Source organism: Pimephales promelas, chromosome 8 (assembly GCF_988280905.1).
Source record: "Pimephales promelas chromosome 8, fPimPro1.hap1.1, whole genome shotgun sequence".
NCBI lineage: Eukaryota > Metazoa > Chordata > Actinopteri > Cypriniformes > Leuciscidae > Pimephales > Pimephales promelas.
The window spans coordinates 11997924-12024893 of record NC_142776.1 but is presented as its reverse complement, the minus strand read 5'-3'; the positions used below and the strand labels follow the sequence as shown (position 1 = coordinate 12024893).

Here is a 26970-nt window from a genome sequence, read left to right as displayed (position 1 = left end):
CCTTTTTACCCGGATGTGCATGAAGAGGCCATGAGATCATGGAAGTCTCCTTTGACTTTCACGACTGCTCAGCGGCCTCTTCCGCCTTCTCTGCCCTCGTAGAGGCCGCAGTCTAGGGTACACTGGGGTTCCCCCCTGTGGAGTGTTCTGTGGCAACACTTATATGTCCCTACAGCGCCTCCACCTGGCGTGGAAACCCTAAGCACCCCCCCCAATGCCGTAGGTTCTTGTCTACTCCGGTGGCGGGGACCTATAGAGCTGCGGGGCATGCTGCCACCTCACTGTGTGTTATTGCCATCCTTTGGGGTGTGCAGTGACATGCACAAGGGTAGGGCTGATTCAGGGCTCATCCTTGAGCTGCCTGCCGTCACCAACTTTGCTCTACGAGCGACGAAGGTGACCGCATTCTCCCTGAGTCAGGTGATGTCCACATGCGTGGTCAGACATTTCTGGCTTAACCTGGTTGATGTGCGCAAGGCTGAGTTAACCAGTTTCCTCAACTTCCCTATATCTCAGGCTGGCCTCTTCGGCAGCGCGGTCGAGAACTCTGCCCAACAGTTCTCGGCCGCCCAGAAGCAGACTGTGGCTTTTGTCTGACCCTGCGGTTTCTGCTGCAACTAGCCGCCGGCTAAGATGCCTCAGTCCGGTTGCCGCCAAATGCGCCCTCCTGCGACTTCCGCCCCCTCCCGTCCGTCCCCAACAGCACCGGGCCATGCCGTGGAGGTGGTCGCAGGGAGGCGCCCCTGCCTGTAACAGCCCCGCTGTGTCGCTCCCGTTACGGGCAGCTCAGATATGGCTTGAAGTTCTTCAGGGAGTGGTCGCAGGCCCACTCCTTCCCCCGGTGGAGGGCTGGGGGAGAATCTTTTCTTCAAAGAGCTGCATTCCATCTCTGAGGACACAGTACAGGATGAAAGTGCACAACGCCCCTTGTGCCTCGCCACTCTCATTCTCCTCTGTCTCTGAGGGTGCGGATGGGAGTGTGTGTCGTCCCCGGACCACGCCACTCCCATCCCCCTCTATCGCCAAACCCCCAGCAGAGCAGACCCCTGTGAAACGCTGGTCCTTCCCTGGTCTCCTCTGTCAGGGAGCGGAGTTAGATTGTGTACCCGTGGGGGGTAACACCTCCGCGTCTGCCGGTCTCTCCGCTTCGCTGCCCCTACGGGGGGACGTCTGTGGCTCGGCTGATTCCACTGGATCAGTTTTTGGGAGCTTGGCTAGAGCTCCCCAATCTGTCGCGTTGGGTCACCCGGACGATCAGGCTCCGCCATGCGATTCAGTTCGCACAGTCTCCTCCCCGTTTCCGGGGAGTTCACTTTACAGTGGTCGGTGGCAATGCCCTGATCATGAGAGCGGAGGTTGCTACCCTGCTGGTGAAGGGTGCAATCGAGACTGTCCCTCCAGCAGAGATGAGGTCAGGGTTTTACAGCCCCTACTTCATTGTCCCCAAGAAGACCGGTGGGTTACGACCGATCCTAGATATTCACGTTTTGAACCGTACTCTTCACCGACTGCCGTTCAAGATGCTCACAGCCAAACGCATTTTTGAGTGCGTTCGGCCCCGGGATTGGTTTGCAGCGATACACCTGAAGGACGCGTACTTTCATGTCTCCATCTTACCTCAACAAAGACCGTTTCTTCGGTTTGCTTTCGAGGGACAGGCATATCAGTACACAGTTCTCCCATTCGGATTGGCTCTGTCCCCTCGCGTCTTTACGAAGATCATCGAGGCAGCCCTTGTTCCCCTTAGCGAACACGGGGTTCGCGTCCTGAATTATCTCGACGATTGGCTGATCCTAGCACACTCTCGAGATCAGGTCTGCGAACACAGAGACCTTGTGGTCCGGCACCTAACCCGTCTGGGCCTTCGGGTCAACTGGGAGAAGAGCAAACTTTGCCCCGTGCAGAGGATCTCTTTTCTTGGTATGGAGAAAGACTTGGTCGCCATGTCTGCGCAGCTCACGTGAGGAAAACACGTGCATGCTAGAAATAGAACCGACGCCTATTTTTCACGCGACACGCATCTCACACGAGGCCAGAGTTCAGTTAACTTGTTTATTTGCCAGGCACAACGTGCAGGCATTCAGAAAAATAGCTTCAGAACAGAGCAACCAAAATAACAGACGAACTTCCTCAAACAGCCCCCTCTCCCCAAGCCAACCAACAGCGTGCCCGGGGTTCCACATAGCTGATTGACAGCCACACAGCCATTGACAGTTGCTACAATATGTTATTTTGTACACAAACACATATTAATAAATTGAATTTTGATGGTTGAAAGTCTAGGTTTTGACATAAATTCAGATACAAATATAATTTAAAAATAAATTAATAAATAATTATAAATTTTCAAATATTGCACCTGTTAATACAGAACAAAATATTCTGTGGTCTATTTTGCTGTCAATACTGCTGACAGTGTCTTTATCAGTATACTGTATTTATGCTTAACATTGACAACAACAAAAAAGTTGATGACAACAACATTGCCATAGCAAACTGTGAGACATGTAAACTTGGGATCTCAAGAGGTGGAAAGAAAAAGGCTACATTTAACACAACAAACCTGCCATCTCAAAAACAAAGTCAACTCACGCTGCAGGAGATATTGAAGAGGAGAGAAAAATGCCCCTTGATTGTGCGAATGCGCAGGACATCACAGCCAAGATAGCACAAATGATCATAATGAGTGCTATTTGGTTTTATATTAGACTTTTATATATGAAGAGTTCAGATGCAAAAGCCTCTAAATGCCATTTGAAATTTTCATCTTTAATGATGATTTTTGTCAAACTTGTATATTTATGTTCAGTAATTTCACTTAAATAACAATTAATAGGTAATTATCATTGCCATTTAAGTGAAATCACTGAACTTAAATATACAAGCTTGACAAAAATCATCATTAAAGAAGAAAATTTCAAATGGCATTTAGAGGCTTTTGCATCTGAACTCTTCATATATATATATATATATATATATATATATACTGTTGCAATAAAGTCCAAAATTGAATAATTTATATATTTATTACCTGACTGTTCAAGCTACCTCACAGAAGTGATCTGTTTGTTAACTAGATCATGTAGTAACACTTGAGTCATTACTAGTTAGTTCCAATGATCTTCACTTTATAATACGAATCCAAATAATTAGTAATTCCCACAGAAGTATCTAGAAACACTTTCATCTGTGAGCTATTACTTACTAATTATTTGGATCCGTATTATAAAGTGAAGATCATTGGAACTAACTAGTAATGACTCAAGTGTTACTACATGATCTAGTCATGATTTGTGCAACCGTTTGAGATTTTTGGTGAACATTAGTATACTTTTAGAAAAGTCTTTAGTAACACTTGAGTAATTACTAGTTAGTTCCAATGATCTTCACTTTATAATACGAATCCAAATAATTAGTAATTCCCCACATAAGTATCTAGTAACACTTTCATCTGTGAGCTATTACTTACTAATTTGTTAATAAGAGTTTCTTTTAGTTAATAGTAGTTACTAGATTGTTAATAAACTTTTTCAGTAGTTCTCTGGGAAGTATTAAAAAAAATAGTAGTTATTGATTACTTAATAGTGAACTACCACTTTCGTCTGTGCGCTATTACTTACTAGTTCGTTAATCAGAGTTTCTTGTTAGTTAATAATAGTTACTAGATTGTTAATATTGTGTTACTCATTAGTTCTTGTGTAGTTATTCATTAACGAAGGAACCGTATTCTAAAGTGTTACCAAAAATGTATATATGGAAAACATCACAAACACCAGGGCAGGCAAGACAGGCGAGAAGTGGTTTCAACGGGACAGCGTCTCTGTCCCAAGTTGAGACACTCTTGCACTGTACTCCCTCTTTTAATGCACTTTAGACATTGCACATAACACACACACACACACACACAAATAATAATTAGGAGAAGATAGGGACTGAAGAGATGTGGGGGAAGGTTATCATATATTATCTTATTATATCATATTTTATTTTATACAGGGTTGACAATGGCAATTGGTACATAGGAGGAAGGATGGAAATAAAAATCGACTAATACAATATTGGCAATATGGTGGTAGTGGGGAGTGGGGGTGGTGATGGTGATGGTAATGACAATGGTAATAAATAATAAATGGTAACTTTGTTTATGCATACACACACATACACATACCCACACCCACTCACATACACACTTAGATCAAACACTTAAATCACTCTTATGTCACTTCTGGAATTATGGAATTACAAGATTGCTCACTACTGCACTATGTTGGTTTGTATGTATGTCTGACTGTTAAATAAAAAAAAACAAAGAAAATAATACAACACAGATCAATATTATTGTTGAATATTAAATGTCCCCAACTAAGCAAGCCAAAAACCAAGGCAACAGTGGCAAGGAACCAAAACTCCATCAGGTGATTCAATGGAGAAAAAAAACTTGGGAGAACCCAGGCTCAGTCGCGGGCCAGTTTTCCTCTGGCCAACGAAGGAACACTGATTACAAAAAAATACGATCGAAACATTAAGAGAATTTGTCCATTTCCATCTGTCCATTTCCATCCAAAATAACAGTACTTTTAAATGTCTTGACGTTTCTGCTCTGAACGCAATATTACTATGTCCAAATAAAACCAGAAACAAATGTTCAGTCTTGCTTTTGAAAGATAATTCCTCAAGACCGGTTTTCAATTGTGTGGCAACTTGTACAACCCCAAGCAGCAGACGAAACAGAAATCTTTCTCAATTCTCAGTATGAGAGGTATGAGAAAGTTGCCCTCCGCAATATGACGCTGCTATTGACGTACGCTCCAGCAGCCAATGGCAGCCGTCTATGTATTTTTTATATCTATGGTGACAACACCATTGGGGTTGTCCTAAAGTTAAGATCGTATTTAGGATGGAGGAGTTAGGATGCTTCAGTAAAACCTTTTTCCTATCTGTTGTTAAAATAAGATTATGCATTTAAGAAATGTATTTTTAATCGATTTAGTCCTAAATGAGATCCTAACTGAAATTTCCATGGTTACCAAGCAGATAAGATACGATTCTAAAGTTAGGATCTTTCTGTAATGCGCTCCTTGACCTTGACCTAAGAATGTAACAGTAAGTAAGCTTTATGTATTTTTTCTGGCATTCCAGGTCCAGCTTAAAAAGACACTGAAAGCATATTGCATCATGTGTTCACATGTTAAAACATATATTTATTTGACAAGTATCTAATATTTCACAACAACAACCTGCATACTAGTAGTGGGTTCTGACTATTCTGTGTAGCCTACACTCTAAAAAATGCTGGGTTGTTTTAACCCAATTTTGGGTAAAATATGGACAAACCCAGCCATTGGGTTACATTTTTAAATTATATTTTTAACCCAATTGGCTGGGTTCGTCCATATTTTACCCAAAATTGGGTTAAAACAACCCAGCATTTTTTAGAGTGTATCAATTACTGTAAAACAGAAAATGACGACTCAATTGCTGACACATTGCTATTTTTGTAGGAAATATGTCATTATACTGAGAATATGACTCTAAGATTTCTATTGCACAAAATCTAAACTCAGTCAGTGCATTTGCAGTTTGGTGATTTCACCAGCAGGTGCTATCAAAGTGCATGTCTGGACTGTAGTGGAACATAAATGTTATGCCTACTGTATGTAAAAATGTGGGCAAGGACGACATCTCGATGCCAAATTACCAGCTCTCGTGACTGGCCCAGAATAAGTCAGTTGTCGATATAATTTAGCACCCTGACACCTTAAATCCTCTGCGGAGCTAGAGCAGCATCCATGCTTTTGGTAAATATGCAAGGGGAGAGCACTAGGGCGAAATAACCTGATATTGGAATGCGAAAAATTCCGATCTATCATGCCAAACTAATCTTCAGATTTGATTTGACTCACAATGTTGGGCATCCGCGGAGAAATTCAAGTGCCTGAGATCTATAATTGGACGCAACCACCCATCTATCTTGGGAACTATGAAGTAGCGGCTGTAAAACCCGGACTCCCATATCCAGCAGAGGAACATGTTCTATGGCCTCCTTTACCAGGGAGTTTACTTCCTATTGCAATACCTGACCCTGCCAAACCACCCCGCTGAATTTTAGTGGGTGGACACTGAACTGCAGTCTGTACCCTATTGAAGGGTGTGCAGGACCCAAGGAGAAATATTCCTTAGATTTTAGATTTATTCCGAAATATTTTGCTAAATGGTTTGGTTTTTGTTGCAATGTGGTTTTTAGGGATGACGCAACATTGGAGGAAAGATTGATAAATCCAAACATGGATCTCGACTATTGCTTATTGATTGTGATTGTGGTTGCTGGATAACGCACTTATGCAGCTCTGTATGACAAGTCTTTTTTGCTATTTTTTTTTTAAATATAAAACTTTAAAGTAATTTGGATTTATTGTATTACTAGGAATTTCAATTTATTTTTAAACTTCTTTAAAGGAGTTTCTTGTTTTACCAGTTGACCTCATAAATAGCCTATAATAATTCAGGAAACAAGTTGAGGTAAAATAAGCCATGTGTCACAGTCAGTCGTCTTCACCTGTTTTGTCCCGTCATCGGCACCACACTTCCCCGGATCCTTTTGTTCCTCTCCCGGACTCACTCCCCAATCAGCCACCTGTTCCTCGTCCTGTGTTCATCATCCTCACCTGTTTGCACCTCGTTTAGTTTGATTCTTGCTTGTATTTAGTTCTCCCTCTGTCAGCCTGTGTTTGTCGGTCAATGTTTAATGTTACGGAGTGATTCCCGTCTTCCTGTCTGTATTTATTTAATAAATCAATGTTATTCGTGATTTTGGACTCAGCCTGTCCTTCTGCCTGAACCCGCACCGTGACAGATTGACCGACCAAACAAAACTGCATGGATGCCGTGATCTTCCGGGGGATCCCCTACCCGGTCCTGCGACCCCGGTTACGGCTCGTTCCCCGAAAGCCTGCGCTCACCGTCAGCCAGGCAAAGCTCGAGCTCCCCGCTCTGCTGGTTCCGTCCAGCCCCGCCGAGCTCGAGCTCTCTCCTCCGCTGGTCCCGCCCAGCCTCACCCAGCCCGAGACCGTCCACTTCCCATCTGCCCTTCATCTGGGGACTCTACCCAAATATGTTTGGGGGGGGGGGCCCAGTGTTCCAGCCAGCGCCGGAGACCGTCCAGCCAGCGCCAGAGACCGTCCAGCCCGCGCCGGAGACCGTCCAGCCAGCGCCGGAGACCGTCCAGCCAGCGCCGGAGACCGTCCAGCCTGCGCCCGAGACCGTCCAGCCAGAGCCCGTCCAGCCAGAGCCCGAGACCATCCAGCCAGCGCCAGAGACCGTCCAGCCAGCGCCAGAGACCGTCCAGCCAGCGCCAGAGACCAGGATCCCACCCAGCCTCCCTCTCCCGCCTCCTCTCATCTGTCCTCGCTCTGCTCTCCTGCCCTTCAGCTCCCCTGACCCAGCCTGGTCCTTGGATCCCCGGTCTTCGCCTCACACCTCCTCCTCTGAGACACTTCCTCGGCCCCCGGTCCCATCGGCTCCCCCGTGGCTGCTACCTCCCTCAGCTCCTCCATGGTCCCACAGTCCACCAGCTCGGCCAGGCTCCCTCGTCCCTCCGATTTCCCTGCACTCCCTCGTCATCCTCCCCTCACCTATGGACTTCCTTACTTTGGCTCCGCCCCGTTTTGTCACCCCTTCAGTTCAGTTGGACTCCTCACTCCCTCCAGTCACCCGTCAGCCCTCACGCCCTCTGACCTCACCGTGTCCCTCTGTGCCCCTGTCAGCACTTCAGTCACCAGAGCCTGCGGTGTCCCCATGTTCCCTCGGTCCCTCCTCAGCACCCATTGTCGTCGGTCCCTCAGCTGCACCCTGGTCTCCTCTCCCATCCGCTCCGCCCCTGTCAGTCGGCCCCCTGGTGTTGTCAGCCCCACTACCATCGGCTCCACCAGGGGTCCTCCCTCCAGCTGCTCCGCCCTGGTCTCGCCCTCATCATGCTCCGCCCTGGTCTCGCCCTCATCATGCTCCGCCCTGGTCTCGCCCTCAGCCTGCTCCGCCCTGGCCACGCCCTCATCCTGCTCCGCCCTGGCCACGCCCTCAGCCTGCTCCGCCCTGGCCACGCCCTCAGCCTGCTCCGCCCTGGCCACGCCCTCAGCCTGCTCCGCCCTGGCCTCGCCCTCATCCTGCTCCGCCCTGGGGGGCTCCCTCCTCCTGACCACGCCCTCCACAGCCTCCAGGGTGCCCACCCCCCCTCCCCATTGATGTTATGGCGTGAGGCCACGCCTTCCGGGAGGGGGGAGTAATGTCACAGTCAGTCGTCTTCACCTGTTTTGTCCCGTCATCGGCACCACACTTCCCCGGATCCTTTTGTTCCTCTCCCGGACTCACTCCCCAATCAGCCACCTGTTCCTCGTCCTGTGTTCATCATCCTCACCTGTTTGCACCTCGTTTAGTTTGATTCTTGCTTGTATTTAGTTCTCCCTCTGTCAGCCTGTGTTTGTCGGTCAATGTTTAATGTTACGGAGTGATTCCCGTCTTCCTGTCTGTATTTATTTAATAAATCAATGTTATTCGTGATTTTGGACTCAGCCTGTCCTTCTGCCTGAACCCGCACCGTGACACCATGTGTATATGTTGACATTCTGTTGATTTGTACTTGTAGGTGAAAGTGCAATAATTCTTATGAAACACATTTCTCAAAATGACAGCAATTGTTTGCTAGCTGTCTTGTGTCACTGAGGTCAGATAAATCACACAGAGCCTCTTTCACCTATATATCATCAAATAGAGACTGTGTCTGTTGCCCGAATTAGGAACTACAAAACCTCCCAAACCCATAAGAGTAAAAATTTAGTGAATGTTCAACAAATAAAAAAATAGATATAACACAGATTAACAAATTATAAATTAAACTAATCCGTTACTTTACTTAGTTACCCCATATGGAAAGTAACTTTTTACGTTACTGGTTACTTTTATGTTGCTTGACTTTGGGCAGAACCCTTCTGTTCCTAAATGAGTATGCCTACATAAAGTTATACTATGCATAATGCCATATATAATGCCATAAATGCATAATCCATTTATCAAAATTTTAAATATTTATGAAGAAATGCCCGTTAATGTATAGGCACATGCATGGACGACGCTAGGGAGGGGCTATAAAGAAAGCCCCCAAGAAAGACCAAAGCTCTGTTAGCACCCCCAAAAATAATTTCTGAAATATTCAGGCTGTATTCTATGGAAGTTCTGAACCACATGGTGAAGGAAAAAAAATGAAAATTTATCAGTAGATATTTGATATATTCACAGAATTCATTGAATTCATTTAAAATGTTACAGTCAATATCAACACATATTGATGTATGCTGTTAATCCAGAACCTCAGTTTAAAACACTGACCTGCTGAGGGGCCCACTTTTGTCCTTTCCCTAAGACCATGAGGTCAGTGTTGTCCTTTAAGGTCTGAAAAAAATCTTCAGTATCCACTCCAGTTCCATCCTCATCCAACACTAAAGCACTCACACAATGCATGTGAAATACATCTATAACCTAGAAGGGAAAAATCATGTCTTCCTTGAAAGAGCTTTTGAGAAAAGAGCTTTGGAGTGATGGAATTTCATGCAGTGCTTCCATTTTAGTGCTGGCTCTATATGCCACTATACCCAACATTTGAATTATCACTTTACTTCAATTTGACCACAATGGTAAAAGCCAAAGCAAAAAAAAAAAAATAAAAAAAAAAAAATAAGGTCCTCACCTTATTCCGTAGGTCTCTCAGGTCACTTGCCATGATGCCTTTCTTAATGGAGCGATCCGAGTCGATGACCCGGAAGGGTCTGGTGTGCTGAGTCCAACGTGGTAAGAGCTGCTGGGTCATAGAACCACAGGCTGATATGCATCTGTGGACAGTACACACACACACACTCACAAAATGGCTTGCTTGAAAACGCAATTCCCAGTTTTGCACAAACAAATATAAAGATGATAATTATGATTATGAATTCATAGAACAAAACATTGCATATAAAAGGACAATCATATTACAAACACTGTTACTTTGACAGGGAGGTTGAGAACACATCAAGATAATTCTTGGCATTGTCCATTGGAATCAACTGTATAGCTCCAGTAACCTTCAAAATTACAGAAAATATAACATAAGTAAATAAACACCATTAATATCATATCTTTACAGTAGATGATCATATAAAAACAATGTCCTGTCCCAGTAAGAAACAGGGACATACTGTAGCACTGTCTAAATACACAGGACAAGAGGATACTGATACTGTGAACAGTAGTTTCTGTCCATTCTGTCCATAAAATGTATTATATTATTGTATTATATTAAAATATATTACATCTATTGTTAAGCTAAAACTCTTTTGTAAACCTGAACACGTAATAAGGATAGATCTTGTTAGCTTTCTTAACTTCACTAGCTATAGAAACTTTAATACAATACTAATAATCACATAATACCTTAAAGCAAACTCCGTTGCTCCGTTTTCTGCTCTGGTATTGTTCCGAATTTATATTAAATCTTCTTGTCTCATCTCTTTGTGGCTTTGAGTATCATTGCAAAACATTTTTTTTCACCTTTGCTCCACACTGACAGCAATAGTGTTTGGTCATGCTGTGTTGAGCAATAATGTCTAAGGCTAAGAGCAAGAACAGTTCCAGTTCCATCACACCACACCACAACACATATATGAAGTACAAAAGTACTTCACTTCACATCCTCTAACCCATATAGCAGTAAGGGCAATAATTTATATGGAAGCTTGTTTTTGCCACACAATACAACTTTTAAAAATATAATTATAATAACAATTGCAAGTTTTATATCTTGCAGTTCTGACAGTTCTGCGATACAAAGTGAGAATTGTGAGATATATACTCACAATTGCGAGAAATAGACTTGCAATTCTGACTTTAAAACACACAATTGTAAGTTTATATGTCGAAAATCTAACATCTTCTAACATTCTAACATCTTTTCTCAGAATTTTGAGATATAAACTCAAAAAAGTTATAAAGTCCAATTCTAAAGAAAAAAATACTTTATTCTGACTTTATAACATGCAATTGTGACTTTATATCTCGCAATTACATGTTAATTTGCAAGATATAAACAGTCAGTTCTGAGAAAAAAAGTCAGAATTGCGTGATACTCGCAATTCTGACTTTATTTCTGAATTTATGATGCAAGTCTGACTTTATAACTCGCAATTACGAGTTTATATCACGCAAGATGAGATGTGAGATGTAAATCGCAATTGCGTTAAAAAAAATCAGAATTGTGAGATAAAAAGTCGCAATTATCTTATTATAATTTTTGATTATAATCTTATTATAATTATCCTAATTTTTGGTTCTGTGGCGGAAACAAGCTCACTCACATTGTGTCAGTGTGATAAGAGTCACACTTGGGTGCCCCAAACACCTCTGATTTCCTCTGAAAAGGTCAATGAAAATTGGTGAGTGGAATTTACATGCCACTTCTTTCAGATTTGTTCTTCGGAGCCAGTTATGCACAGATAAGTGCAGGGAAGTTCCCCTGGATGCTCCAACTGTCTAAAGGAGCAAAATACTCTAAAAGAGTGAACAGAAAATTTTTAAAGATTTCCACCCACGAATTTCTGAATGTGGTCGACGTATTTCTCCCTCGGAAGCCTTCAGAGCCGGATGACTTGATTGGACTTGTTGGGTCTGGTGTGGTGGCTCAGACTGAGGCTGACATTCTTGCCCGGGCTGCCGTGAGCGTCAGGCCAGAGAGCACTTGGTTTCTGGGCTCAGAGCCAGATTCACATCCGCTCTCACTACCATGGTCAGTGGTCAGCCATTACATGTAAAGTGACTGATTTGGCTCGCAGCCCTGTTCCTTTCCATTTATTTATTTACTTATTTATTATTACTCTATATTATACCGGTAGCCTAATAATCACGAATTGCATCACTCTGCTATCTACATCTCCGGAAAAAGAAAAACTATTCATGAAGCGCAGTGGAATGCAGTGACCTGGATTCCACTGATAAAGCTTGAATGTGAGGTTTGTCTTTTCCATCTGCAGCTTTGCAAAATGACTTCATTGAGAGACTATGAATTTTGTGTTAACTTAGATAAGAAAGGGAGTTCATGTTTTCTTGTATTCAGATTTTCAAAAAGAATCAGACCCTGTCAAAAGAGCCTTAATGGAAGAGGTCAAGTGATTTGGTAGTCTAAATTTAACCTTTGGAGCCCACTGCTCCCCTAATGATGATAGCTGTGCTATTTTTAGTATGAAATGACAGCTGTGAAAGCATTTACTGGCTCTGAGCTGCCAATGACACAGGCTCAAGTACTGTGTGACACATACATTGTTTGGTGGTCGTGAAAAAGAGATGAGCTTAGTCATACTGAAAGCCACATGAGAAGTACACAGACTCATCAGGCTCACGCTACAAACCACAGCAGAAGAAAGAATTGGAGCTCAACCTGAGTGGATTAACTTAAATATTAAGAAGATAGAAGCTCCTGTCGTGTGGAATATTTTTCATGACCTCCTGCAACTGCTAATGAAACGATTTTTTTTTTACAAAATCATATAAAATCACCAAAGATTAGTGTTTTGGCTGGCCCTAAATGCTAATCTAATACTACTGTTGACACGTAAGTTTGAATTAGATGTTTACTTTTTTACAATGATGTTTGTCTTCTTTTGCAATTAAAAGCAATGTCATAAAAATAATGACTTGGTAAATTGCATCACATTTATGTTTTAAAAATGTATGTTACTCAATATTTTAAGTATGGGACTGTTCATTTTTATCCTTCATAAAATTACTATTTAAACAATTATTTTATAACCTGTATCATCCTTATAGTATTATAATATAAGACATAGATATATATTACATCACTAGAATAATGCCACTAAAAGTCAACAAAAAGAGAGAGCAAAAAGAGAGAGAGAGAGAGAAAAAAAAAGACAATTGAACGTTACTCATGTATACCAGGACTCTACACTCTAAAAACTCACTCATGTATACTAGGACTCTACTCTTTACTCTAAAAAAAAAAAAAAAAACTGGGGTCACAGTCAAAATATTTTGCGTCCTTTTTAATCGTCCTTTTAAGTTCTCTTGTAATATTCATTAATCAAGTACAACATACATATACACAAGCAGGCACTTGGAACTGAGAATTACTACAAACTACAAAGGAATTACAGAATGTAAGCATCCGATATAAGCTATTTAATATATGAGACATATTCACAGAAAATTCTAAGCCAATATCTTTCAGATAACCTTGACAGGCAACACTAATTGACTGGGGCCCTGACTATGAACATGATAAACAAAATTATGTGGTGACATTTACAATAACTTCCATTAGTCATCATGGATAAACATCATATAATGCTTAGCAGATTAGTAGGTCCACATTTAAATATGAATATTTATCAAACGTTCACAGTCATGAAAAAAATCAACGCATTCTCATCCCAAGGCGTCACCTTTGACCATGCTTCAATATTTGACGTTTTAGGCGCCCTTTAGGCGCCTAAAGCGTCAGATATTGAAGCATGGTCAAAATGCTTCCCAAGGCGTCAGGTTGGTAACGCCTTGGGGTTGAGAATGGGCTGAAAAAATCTGAATGTATGTTAACTAATGATTAAATATGGTATTTATTCAGGTTTAATTAATTAACATTATTATAAGTTATTTCCATGTACACACAAGCTACCTCACATTAAATATGTACAGCCTGTTTGCTGTAAATTACAAAATCTACTGTGAGTGAAGTCTTTGGTCATGTATAATTACATTAACATTATTTTTGCACAAGTGTGCTCTATTTATCTGACAAACAAAGATCCATATTATTTGGACATGGTTCATATTACTTGACTGGATGCTCCTGGAAATCTGACCAAGCATGACCCAATTATTATTTGCATGACCCAAATAATACTTATCTTTAAGGTGCAGAATCAGTAATCTTCTATGCTGCTTTGATTGATATGAAAGTCACTGAGGATCTAGGCTGACAAATTATTAAAGGGATAGTTCACCCAAAAATGAAAATTCTTTCATCATTTACTCACCCTCAAGTTGTTCCAAACCTCTATGTGTTTATTTGTTCTGCTGAACACAAAGGAAAATATTTGGAAGAATGTTTTAATCAAACAGATCTCAATCCCCATGCATTGACTGTCAATGGGGATTGAGATCTGTTTGATTAAACCATTCTTCCAAATATCTTCCTTTGTGTTCAGCAGAACAAAGAAACACATAGAGGTTTGGAACAACTTGAGGGTGAGTAAACGATGATAGAATTTTCATTTTTGGGTGAACTATCCCTTTAAGGCCCACTACCTGAATTGGTAATGAGCTGAACACGGGTTACTCGATTTCTTGTAAATTGAACAACACATTGCTTGGCACAGGATATTATAGTGCAAGACATTAAAAATTGTGAGATGCCCAGGAAAAAACAAAAGCATCTATGCATGTGTAAATTGACCAAACAGATCATGTGTAAATACGTAGCCTTTAAACAGTAGAAAACATTCTCTACTGATTTGGATTGAAACCACTGAAAAGTAGCCATAATGTGAAATGTAATTTGTATGTATATTAGATGGATTAGGATGTTTGTATTCATGCTTACAGCAATGGTATTTTGATGTATAGTCCCTGACATAGAAAAGTGACGAATTCTGATGCTATGAGTGTTTGTCAAAGTAGTTGAGTATCTGAACACGCTTTGTCTTATGTTGCACATGGCCAACACTCCAGCGTCTTTTTTTGGCCAGACTATATTTAAAAGCTTCTTCTTGATATACAGCACCAGCTGTCTGGTCTTAAACAAGGATTGGACACTAGAGTTATCTTGACTGCTGTAAGAGGACTTCCTTTGTGCAAGGAATGTTTCACTATCCCATATAAAGTTCACAACGTACATAGTATTGTACCCTTACAAAAAAAGTAACCACAGTAATTCAACTGCAATAGAAGTGCAGTCATTTTGGACGCAGTAACAGCAGTCCTAAAAAACAAGGTTAACTAATCCGTAATTATAACAAATTTAGGACTGGGATAATTTGGTAATCAATAATTACTGAATGAAATCAGCCAAAATATTAACTAGGGGAGCGCGGGGTTAAATGTAACACGGACCGTTTACATAGTTCGTCAGGATCAAGCAGGCTGTCCATCCGCTCTTTTTCTCTTGCTGCCAGAATACGGTCTCTCGCGAATTTGCGGAAAGTTTTGATTATATTTCGTGAAGATACTGGACAAAGAGTGTTTTGACACCATGAAAGTAAACATGGTGTCAAAACACCCGCTAAACATTTGGTGCACTTCACCGCCTTCTTTCAGGGAGAGGACAAACTAGTTGAGCGTGGTGAAAACCGTGATTTGTGGAGGGAAAATGTGTTATGCGGCGACATCACATATGCGACGTGTAGTCTTTCTCGTTATGTCTATTCCACAACTGCTAGCCAAAGAATCATACAATATACTGTCAAACTCATTACATGAGAAATTATTACAAAAATTCACAGACAACATATGTTACATTCATGGCACAATTTAAACGGGAAAATAATTATTTTCTCTCATTCACTTGCATTGACGCTTTTTCAACCTAGAGGTCCACTTGGAGTTTTACGGATGGCCGGGACTTACCAGCTCTATAGGCGAACTGACTTTATGCACAGCTGCACTACTTCCTGAACTTAAGCCAGCTCCTTGTTTCCTGTCTACCATTTTTGGGCAAATTGATTAATTCAGGTGTGTCTGATTATTGTTGCTGTGACTACTGTGGTCAGTCACACCTGAATTAATCAATTTTTCCAATAATGGTAGACAGGAAACAAGGAGCTGGCTTAAGTTCAGGAAGTAGTGCAGCTGTGCATAAAGCCAACTAGGCAGTTGCCTAGGGCACCAAATGTGTAGGGGGCGCCGCGGACGCGCGCTCTAGGCTGTGTTCCAGTCCACTTTTAGACACGCACTTGCGAACTTTCCTAAGCACTTCCTCTCGGGGGGAATCCCTGCCGCCATTTTGAAGTGCGTTCCACTTCGTGAAGTGAACGAGGGAAGTTTATATGGACAGACACTCGTTCCCTCGATTTAGACCGAGGGAACGAGTCTACTTCATATGTACACTTCAGGCATTTTATATCCCACAATGCAGTACGACTGTGACGTGACCACAGATCGTCTAATCACCACCACAACAAACACTCTATGATATAATTTATTTTAAAATAACCCAAACACACCTACATACATGTGGATGCTGCATTAAACAAATTCATAAAGGGGAAAAAAGTAAATAATAAATTAACTCATAGCTGATTCAAAGTAATCAAGGGCTTAGGACGTTCCAGTTCAGCTCATTGCAGTTTCCGCCAGTAGCGGGCACTCGTGCAACGTAAGCAATGACGTACATCCGAGTGAACGAGACGGAGGGAAGTTAGCGAGTGAAGGGCATGGCAATTTTGGACTGGAACGCAGCACTAGTGTCACCCTTGACCTACTTCACATTCTCTGCTACTCCCCATTAATCGAGAAATCACAGTTAGAATGAGAAGCGAAAAAAAAAATGCATTTGTCACGGTGTTGTGCGGGTTGAAGAAGGAATCCAAGAGAGACAGCTCCAATTCAAACATTTACTAATTGAAACTCAAAGGAACTGATACAGACAGGTAGACGGGCAGAGAATCCACAAAACGCTTCAAAACATTAACATTGACCGACCAAGACTGAAGGAAACTGAAGGAACTAAATACACACACAAATGAACACTAACAGGTGATACAGATGACGGTGATTAGCAAGACACAGGTGATGAGGGTAAACTGATGAGGGTTGTCAAGGAAACTGGCGGGAAAACAGAACAGGACTAAACCAAAAAACTAGAAAACAGGGGGAAACAAAGAGTCAAATGGTGACAGTATTGAACGTGATCATCCTAAGGCGCCCCTCAGTCACACGTTTAATTAATTACTTAATTACTGATTATTAGTCAAGTCAAGTCAAGTCACATTTATTTATATAGCGCTTTTCACAATACAGATTGTATCAAAGCAGAGGGGTATTGCACAAAAGTAGAATTAAGAAAGCCAGGATAACTGAACAGTCGCGGTTTGACCTAGTCTGATCAGTGCATCCTGGCTTAATCCGTTGCACGTTTGCTGAGCCAGGATGAGAACGCGCGGCTATGTTAAGCCAGTGTATATATTTTTGATAAATGCACGTTCACGGCATTCTTAAAAAGAGCGCGAAATCGATCACAGAATCACCGATCCAAAAAAGGACAAAACGCGTGCGGCATACTTTTCATCTAATGAGCAACAGCTTCTTATGGAAACGTATGAAGAAGTGAAACATATAATATGTAAAAAAGCCAATACAGATGCTGTAATAAAACAAAGAGAGAATGCCTGGCAAACAATAGCAGACCGATTGAATGCTAAGTCCATAAATAACCACACTCTAAAAAAATGCTGGGTTGTTTTAAGCCAATTTTGGGTCAAATATGGACAAACCCAAATGTTGGATTTAAAAATGCAATTAATAAATTCAATCCAACAGCTGGGTTTGTCCATATTTGACCAAAAATTGGTTTAAAACAACCGAGCATTTGAGTGTGCAGTGCTCCATTGTAACCCTCATAATTACAATTTGAGGAGTTACTTGTCATTTAAAAAAATAATTGTATATTTTGCCTTAAATGTGACCAGTGGACATACTGTTATGCAGGTAAAGAGGACCCAACAGCGAGGTAACAGAAACAGAGTCTTTAATGAAACGTGAACCCAGGATAGACACAGTGAGGCAGACTGATCTTCTTATTAATTAACAATGAGGAAATAAACTGCCCGCAGAGCGGGCGTCGAAACGAAACTCAAGTCACTGAAGAACTTCAAAAGTCTTTAGGCAGTCGAGAGGAATCTCTGGGTTACAGCAACAGACTGCAGGTCTCACCAGGAAGACGCGGAGAGAGTGGGTACCAGTTCAGATGCAGCCTCGGGAGAACTGGACAGGGTAGATATCAGAGGATTAACAGGTAGCACTAACCAGACGAACACCAACAGGACACGACAGGACAGGACGACGGTGAAACAACCGAGACAGAGGTTTGCTTCCAACATTAGATGCTCAAAAGAGAATCTGACAAAGAACGCAGCAGTAGCAGGGAGAGAAATAGAGAGCTAATCAGGGGAGAAAGGGAACAGGTGGAAAGAGGGAGAACGAAGTAGTCAGAGGAGATGAGGAACAGCTGGACGAGCGGAGAAAGAGACAGTAACCTAATACGGCCAGCAGAGGGAGACAGAGTAAAGAGAGAGAACCAGACACAACACGACAGGACATGACAGTACCCCCCCCTCAACGAGCGCCTCTTGGCGCTTCTGAGGAGGAGACCCGGCGGCTACGGAGGAAATCATCGATCAGTGAACGGTCCAGCAAGTCCCGGGAGGGAACCCAACTCCTCTCCTCCGGTCCGTACCCCTCCCAATCTACCAGAAACTGATGCCCACGACCCCGCGGACGCATGTCCAGAATCTTGCGGACCCTGTAGATAGGAGCGCCCTCGACCCGAATGGGGGAGGAGGGGGAACGAATGGGGGCGCGGATGGCGGGTTTAACACAAGAGACATGGAAGACCGGGTGGACCCGACGAAGGTAACGAGGGAGAACAAGTCGTACCGCGACAGGACTAACGATCTGAGCAATACGGAACGGACCAATGAACCGCGGAGTCAGTTTACGAGAAGTAGTCTTAAGGGGAAGGTTAAGAGTGGACAGCCAGACCCTTTGACCGCGACAATATCTGGGGCTCTTGGTTCTACGTTTATTAGCGGCTCTCACAGTCTGAGCCCTATACCGGCAAAGAGCAGACCTAACTCTCCTCCAAGTGCGCTCACAACGCTGGACAAAAGCCTGAGCAGAGGGAACATTGGAATCGGCGAGCTGAGACGAGAACAGAGGAGGTTGGTACCCGAGGCTACTCTGAAAAGGAGATAAACCGGTAGCTGACGAGGGAAGCGAATTGTGGGCGTATTCTGCCCAGGGGAGCTGCTCTGACCACGACGCAGGGTTACGAAAAGAAAGGCTTCGCAGGATGCGACCAACAGTCTGATTGGCCCGTTCGGCTTGACCGTTAGATTGGGGGTGGAAGCCGGACGAGAGACTGACGGAAGCCCCAATCAAACGACAAAACTCCCTCCAGAATTGAGACGTAAACTGCGGACCCCTGTCCGAGACGATGTCTGTAGGGAGACCGTGGATCCTAAACACATTCTCGACGATTATTTGTGCCGTCTCCTTAGCGGAAGGAAGCTTAGCGAGAGGAATAAAATGAGCCGCCTTAGAGAAGCGATCGATAACTGTCAGAATAACGGTTTTACCCGCCGATGCTGGCAGACCAGTGACAAAATCTAAGGCGATGTGCGACCACGGTCGAGAAGGAATAGGAAGCGGTCTGAGAAGACCGGCAGGCGGGGAATTCCCGGACTTAGTCTGTGCGCAAACAGAACAAGCAGCCACGAAACGGCGTGTGTCACGTTCCCGAGTGGGCCACCAAAAACGCTGACGGATGGAAGCCAGCGTACCCCGAACGCCGGGGTGACCCGCTAATTTGGCAGAGTGAGCCCACTGAAGAACGGCCAGACGAGTGGGAACGGGAACGAAAAGAAGACCCCTCGGACAGGCGCGCGGAGCGGGAGTGTGAGAGAGTGCTCGCTTTACCTGCCTCTCAATTCCCCAGATAGTCGCCCCGACGACACGCCCCTTAGGAAGAATCCCCTCAGGGTCAATGGGAACCTCTGGTGAATCAAAGAGACGAGACAAAGCGTCCGGTTTAGTATTCTTCGAACCCGGACGATAGGAAATTACAAACTCGAAACGAGCGAAAAACAAAGCCCAACGAGCCTGGCGTGCATTAAGTCGTTTAGCCGAACGAATGTACTCAAGATTCCTATGGTCAGTCCAAACGACAAAAGGAATGGTCGCCCCCTCCAGCCACTGTCGCCACTCGCCTAGGGCTAAGCGAATGGCGAGTAGCTCGCGGTTACCTACATCATAGTTACGCTCCGACGGCGACAAACGATGAGAAAAAAAGGCGCACGGATGGACCTTGTTGTCAGCGAGTGAGCGCTGGGAAAGAATGGCACCCACGCCCACCTCAGACGCGTCCACCTCGACTATGAACTGTTTAGAGATGTCAGGTGTAATAAGGATCGGAGCGGACGTAAAACGATTCTTGAGAAGATCAAAAGCCCCCTGGGCGGAATCGGACCACCTAAAACACGTCTTGACCGAAGTAAGGGCTGTGAGGGGAGCAGCCACTTGACTGAAACTACGGATAAACCGGCGATAGAAATTTGCGAAGCCGAGAAAGCGCTGTAGTTCGACACGTGACTTAGGAACAGGCCAATCGACCACAGCTTGGACCTTGGCGGGATCCATCTCAATGCCCTCAGCGGAGATAACGGACCCGAGAAAGGTGACGGAGGGAGCATGAAAAGTACACTTCTCAGCCTTCACGTAAAGGCAATTCTCTAAGAGGCGCTGAAGAACGCGGCGAACGTGCTGAACATGAATCTGAAGTGACGGCGAAAAAATCAGGATATCGTCAAGATAAACGAAGACAAAGACATTCAGCATGTCCCTCAGGACATCATTAATCAATGCCTGAAAGACAGCTGGAGCGTTTACGAGACCGAAAGGAAGGACCCGGTATTCGAAGTGCCCTAACGGAGTGTTAAACGCCGTCTTCCACTCGTCCCCCTCCCTAATACGCACGAGATGGTAAGCGTTGCGAAGGTCTAACTTAGTAAAAACCCTGGCTCCCTGCAGGATCTCGAAGGCTGAGGACATCAAAGGGAGTGGATAACGATTCTTAATAGTAATGTCATTCAGCCCTCGATAATCAATGCAGGGGCGTAGGGACCCGTCCTTCTTTTGGACAAAAAAAAAACCCAGCCCCAGCGGGAGAGGAGGAGGGAACAATAGTACCGGCATCGAGCGCTACAGATAAATAATCCTCGAGAGCCTTGCGCTCAGGTACCGAGAGCGAGTAGAGCCTTCCCCGGGGGGGGGTGGTCCCCGGACGAAGATCAATACAACAATCATACGAACGGTGAGGAGGGAGAGAAGTAGCCCGGGACCGACTGAACACAGCGTGCAGATCGTGATACTCCTCCGGCACCCCCGTCAAATCACCAGGCTCCTCCTGAGAAGAAGAGACAGAGGAAACAGGGGGAATAGCAGACATTAAACACTTCACATGACAAGAAACATTCCAAGAAAGGATAGTATTCGTGGACCAATTAATAGATGGGTTATGACGAACTAGCCAGGGATGGCCCAATACAATGGGAGAAAAAGGTGACTGAAAAATTAAAAAAGAAATGGTCTCGCTATGATTACCAGAGACAGTGAGAGTTAAAGGTAGCGTCTCACGCTGAATCCCGGGGAGAGAACTACCGTCCAAAGCGAACAAGGCCGTGGAATCCTCTAATTCCTTAAGCGGGATGTCGTGCGCCCGAGCCCAGCTCTCGTCCATAAAACAGCCCTCCGCCCCAGAGTCTAATAAGGCACTGCAGGTGGCCGATGAACCGGACCAGCGGAGATGAACCGAAAAGGTAGTACAGGACCTTGAAGGAGAGACCAGAGTAGTAGCGCTCACCAGTAGCCCTCCTCTTACTGATGAGCTCTGGCTTTTACTGGGCATGACGAAACAACATGAGCCGCTGACCCGCAGTAGAGACAGAGGCGGTTGACGATTCTTCGCTCCCTCTCCTTAGCCGAGATACGAATGCCTCCCAGCTGCATGGGCTCAGAGCTCGAGCTGGCGGAGGGCGATGGTAACGGTGTAGAAGGAGGAGCGTAGGACGCGGCGAACTCCCTTCCTCGGACTCGGCGACGAAGGTCGAACCGTCGCTCGATACGGATGGCGAGCTCGATCAGGGAATCCACCCTGGAGGGAATCTCCCGAGAAAGAATCTCATCCTTCACCTCCGCGCGCAGACCCTCCAGAAACCGGGCGAGTAAAGCTGGCTCGTTCCAGTCACAGGAGGCAGCAAGAGTACGGAACTCAATGGAGTAGTCGGTTATGGAGCGATTACCTTGACTTAGGGAAGACAAGACCCGGGAAGCCTCCTCCCCAAAAACAGAACGGTCAAAAACCCGAATCATCTCGTCCTTAAAGTCCTGATACTGGTTAGTGCACTCAGCCTCCGCCTCCCAGACTGCCGTCCCCCACTCGCGAGCCCGTCCCGTAAGGAGCGATATCTCGTAGGCAATACGGGCTCTGTTTCTGGAGTAAGTGTTGGGCTGGAGAGAAAACACTACATCACACTGAGTGAGAAATGGACGGCATTCAGTGGGCTCACCAGCATAAAACGGTGGGTTATTGACTCTGGGTTCAGAAACTTCAGAAGCCCCGGAGAAAGTCGGTGGATCAAGGCGGAGCTGATGAACCTGCCTGGATAGATCAGAGACTTGGGCGGCCAGGGTCTCAACGGCATGTCGGGCGGCGGACAGTTCCTCCTCGTGTCTGCCTAACATCGCTCCCTGGATCTCGACGGCAGACTGGAGGTGATCCGGACTCGCTGGGTCCATGGTGGTCAGATTCTTCTGTTATGCAGGTAAAGAGGACCCAACAGCGAGGTAACAGAAACAGAGTCTTTAATGAAACGTGAACCCAGGATAGACACAGTGAGGCAGACTGATCTTCTTATTAATTAACAATGAGGAAATAAACTGCCCGCAGAGCGGGCGCCGAAACGAAACTCAAGTCACTGAAGAACTTCAAAAGTCTTTAGGCAGTTGAGAGGAATCTCTGGGTTACAGCAACAGACTGCAGGTCTCACCAGGAAGACGCGGAGAGAGTGGGTACCAGTTCAGATGCAGCCTCGGGAGAACTGGACAGGGTAGATATCAGAGGATTAACAGGTAGCACTAACCAGACGAACACCAACAGGACACGACAGGACAGGACGACGGTGAAACAACCGAGACAGAGGTTTGCTTCCAACATTAGATGCTCAAAAGAGAATCTGACAAAGAACGCAGCAGTAGCAGGGAGAGAAATAGAGAGCTAATCAGGGGAGAAAGGGAACAGGTGGAAAGAGGGAGAACGAAGTAGTCAGAGGAGATGAGGAACAGCTGGACGAGCGGAGAAAGAGACAGTAACCTAATACGGCCAGCAGAGGGAGACAGAGTAAAGAGAGAGAACCAGACACAACACGACAGGACATGACACATACATTTAACATGAAGAATAATTGCAAACACTTACCTACTATGTGTATATTTTATATATTTAGTTTATTTTATGTCTATTATCTCTTTAATCTTTTTACTCTTATCTATTTCTATGTAGGTTTTGTTTCTAATTGATTTAATGTAATCTATAATCAGATATTTTGCACTATTTTTATCCATCTAATCTATTTTATCATTTGTATCTATTCCTCTTAAAGAACAAACATGTCTGGCCAAAAAAGGACTTGGCAGAAAGTCTAGATTAAATACAAGAATATTTTGCAGGCTGGTAAGTGACTTGTCTGCAGAGAACATGGTGACATGTTTGCTGACATTTAATGGTCTGTGCTGATTTTAGCAATAAAAAAAAGTCATATATCTGGTACGGGGGTGGCCCTCCAACCCAAGACTTCACCACAGCACAGCACCACAGGCCTATAAAGGGAAGCCAGTGATTCCAATGGGTCTGCCCTCTCTCGGATGACTCTTTCATGGCTGAATGCTCGTCTGAGTATTAAAACTTCCTCATCAACTACATCATCCAACAAAGGGCAAGCCATTGTGAATAGGAAAAACAAATCTTTAGTCTATATACTATATATTGACCTTGTTGTTACATGAAACCACATTTACGACTTAATGAGCCATTTCTTATTATCTCATCAACTGCAATAAAATAGCCTCTAATTTTTTTTATCATTCAACTATACATTTCTACTCTATATTTGCATAGATATACATAGTCTTTCTATTTCTCATATTGTATAGTATAGTTCTTTTGCATTGTGTTGGCATTTATTGTCGACAGCAAAGTTATAATTGCTCAGGAAAATCTGCTTTCCTCACTGCAGGTGTATGCCAATAAACGCTTTGAATCTCAAATAATATATTCATCAAACCTCTGACAGTGAAATGAACAGCAGTTTTTAATAATAACTAAAATATCAGTACGCATTCTTAGATGAATGACAGTATATCTAGTATTTTAATGCAGGAGCATAAAGTAACTAAAACATTAATATCTAGTAGGATTTAGGGAGGAACTAGTCGATAAATCACTAGGATTAATCTTAGCCTGGTTGTTAGCCTGCTCTGGAGCAGGCTAGCTGCAAAGTGTAAATCTCCATAGTAACTTAATGTAGATTAATTTAGCCTCCATTCGTGCAACCGAGTCAGGGCTAAATTCAGCCAGGATAACTGGAAAATCCCAGCTTAATCCCTTATCTTGCTTTTGTGCAATACCCCCCAGCTTCACACTGATAACATGAAAGTAGCACAACACAGATCAACAACATTGCTAAACACTAAATAATCCCAACTGAGCAAGCTCAAAGCAAGCCAAAAGCAAGGCGACAGTGGCAAGGAACCAAAACTCCATCAGATTGGATGGAGAAAAAACCTTGGGAGAACCCATGCAGGCTCAGTCGGGGGCCAGTTCTCCTCTGGCTTACATTCATATTGTTTAAATATAAATATTAAATATAAATATTGTTTATGAATAAAACGGCGCCATAACATATCGCAGGCGTTGAGTCGTCTCTTCACAGGCGTTGAGTCGTCTCATCACAGGCGTTGGGGCATCCGAAATCCCCGTGAGAGGCTGGACACAAAACTGGACCTGACGAACGCCATTTTTCTCGGGACAAGCGTCCCGAGATAACAGCAGAAAGGCAGATGGGAAAGAATTAGCATAGCTGATGTTCATAATGATTTCCGTTATAACTCACAAACTCTCCTATATAAACTATTAGATTGAATTGATGAATTGTCTATCTTTTCCAGGGGTTGCGTTAAGGCGGGTGTACACGGTGCGATTTTTTTCTGTTTTACAAGCTCGCAGATGATTTTTTTCACTCGGGAGAAATCGCGTGTAAATTGGTTATGCTCGCATGTCGCGGCTCGTATCGTGTGCGAGGAAGATACGAGCCGAGCCAAGCACCTCTCGACCTCCCGATAATTTTAAAGCATGTCCAAAAAGTCTGGGAGCTGTCGGCTTGCATTCGTGATTTGTGTGCGGTTGAATTAGCCGATTTGTCGATCTATCTGAATTTGACCAATCAGGAGCTGAGGAAATCCACTGAAGAAAGATGAAAATGGTGTGGACTAGAAACACTGCTTCAATTATTGTTTTTATGATGACTTTAAACAGCTAAACAGCATCTGCCGTATTCTTACTGGCCAGTATTTGGCATATTTCATTCTGAAACATCTGTAGGCTATTATGCTATTGTTTTTGACAGTGTTATACATTTCTTACAGATTCTTAAACGTCACGTTGATCATTACGTTTGTATCTTCCTAAAAGCAATTACAGTTTGTCTACAGCCTAAGCTTTTTTTTATTAATGCCGACAGAACAATGTTGCCAGATATTGCTACGAAAAACAAGCAAAAACTAACAAAAACAAAGAAATTATACAAATCCGAAATAAGTTCAAAGCTTGTATTTTGGAAATAAGATTAATACATTATGAACCACTTTAATAACTTCCTAAAGTGTGACATTAATCCAAAAAACAAGTCCAGATACTGTCACCTTTCCATTATGTGGATCTGCCAACACGGGATCTGGCACCTGCCCCTTAACCCACAACGGTAACACTTTACAGTAAGGGTACATGAATTATCATGAATTCATGTATAAATTAATGCATAAACTATGCATTCATTCATGCATTAATATCTCATGAATCATCAGGAACTTACACAAGTTCAATATTTTTCATTCATGACATCATGAATGAACAACACCTTAATTAAAACATTAACTAAGATGAGCACATCTTCATGAATTATGATTTATTACGCATGATCAATATGTTTTCTCTGTTCTTAGTCTAGGTCAGTGACCTAGTCACCACTTTAGTTGAGGGGCCACACACATGATGAAGTCATTAATAGATTGATGCTTAGTTAATGATTACTACTTTGGACAGACAACAAAATAGAGCAATCACAGCTCATAGCACACATATTCTGTTAATCAAATACAGAAGTCATCATTAACTAGGCATTATCTATCAATGACTTCATCATGTGTGTGGCCCCTCAACTAAAGTGGTGACTATGTCCTTTGAAACACTGATGAACAATGTGCTATTAATGGTGGCATAACTGTGAACAAAGAAAACATCATGATCATGTGTAATAAATCATAATTCATGATGACATGCTCATTTGTGAATGAAAAATATTGAACTTGTGTAAGTTCCTGATGATTCATGAGATATTAATGCATGAATGCATAATTCATGCAGTAATTTATACATGAATTCATGATAATTCATGTACCCTTACTGTAAAGTGTTACCCTCACAACGCGCTCAAGCTCACTCAAGCCCCGTTCACGGCACTATAGACCTTATGCACCAGAAAAACAAGGGCGTTGCCATCTTTTGTCATATCTCTATGGCATTACTGTCCAGGAGTAAATAGCTTTTGAAGTGGATTTACTTAATGTAAAGTTAATGAAAGTTATCATGGGGATTGTAATGTTTAAAGCAGATGTCTTAACAGTAAACAGGTGTTCTGACAATTCATGCTACCCATCGAGATTTGCTACTTACCGGTTATGCGCATGTGCAGACTCACAGTTTTTATTTATTTATTTATTTATTTATTTATTTATTTATTTTTTTTACAAAAGGTACATTTTCCTGTTATAATGTATAATTTCCCTTTAAAAAATGTTTACTATCATATGAATATTTGTACGGTCAGC

At 43.3% G+C, this 26970-nt stretch overlaps 2 protein-coding genes across 5 annotated transcripts in view; one reads left to right on the top strand and one right to left on the bottom strand.

Moving 5' to 3' along the window:
- Window positions 1-10620, bottom strand: part of cidec (cell death inducing DFFA like effector c) — a 30754-nt gene extending 20134 nt beyond the window's left edge. Inside the window, exons 1-4 of one of the 3 annotated variants that reach the window (XM_089133956.1) lie at window positions 10462-10620; window positions 10036-10112; window positions 9737-9878; window positions 9379-9528 (exon numbers count right to left, since the gene is read on the bottom strand). In XM_089133956.1, the coding sequence (XP_088990082.1) occupies window positions 9379-9528; window positions 9737-9878; window positions 10036-10085 (342 nt within the window). In that variant the 5' untranslated portion in view covers window positions 10086-10112; window positions 10462-10620. The remainder of the gene's footprint in view (window positions 1-9378; window positions 9529-9736; window positions 9879-10035; window positions 10113-10461) is intronic. The other 2 variants (XM_089133955.1, XM_089133957.1) reach the window with 2 other exon arrangements.
- A 1748-nt stretch (window positions 10621-12368) lies between these two features.
- The window catches only part of obsl1a (obscurin like cytoskeletal adaptor 1a), a 53584-nt gene continuing 38982 nt past the window's right edge, over window positions 12369-26970 (top strand). Inside the window, exon 1 of one of the 2 annotated variants that reach the window (XM_039655580.2) lies at window positions 12369-12631. The gene's annotated coding sequence lies outside the window, so the exon portion shown is untranslated. The remainder of the gene's footprint in view (window positions 12632-26970) is intronic. The other variant, XM_089133952.1, reaches the window with a different exon arrangement.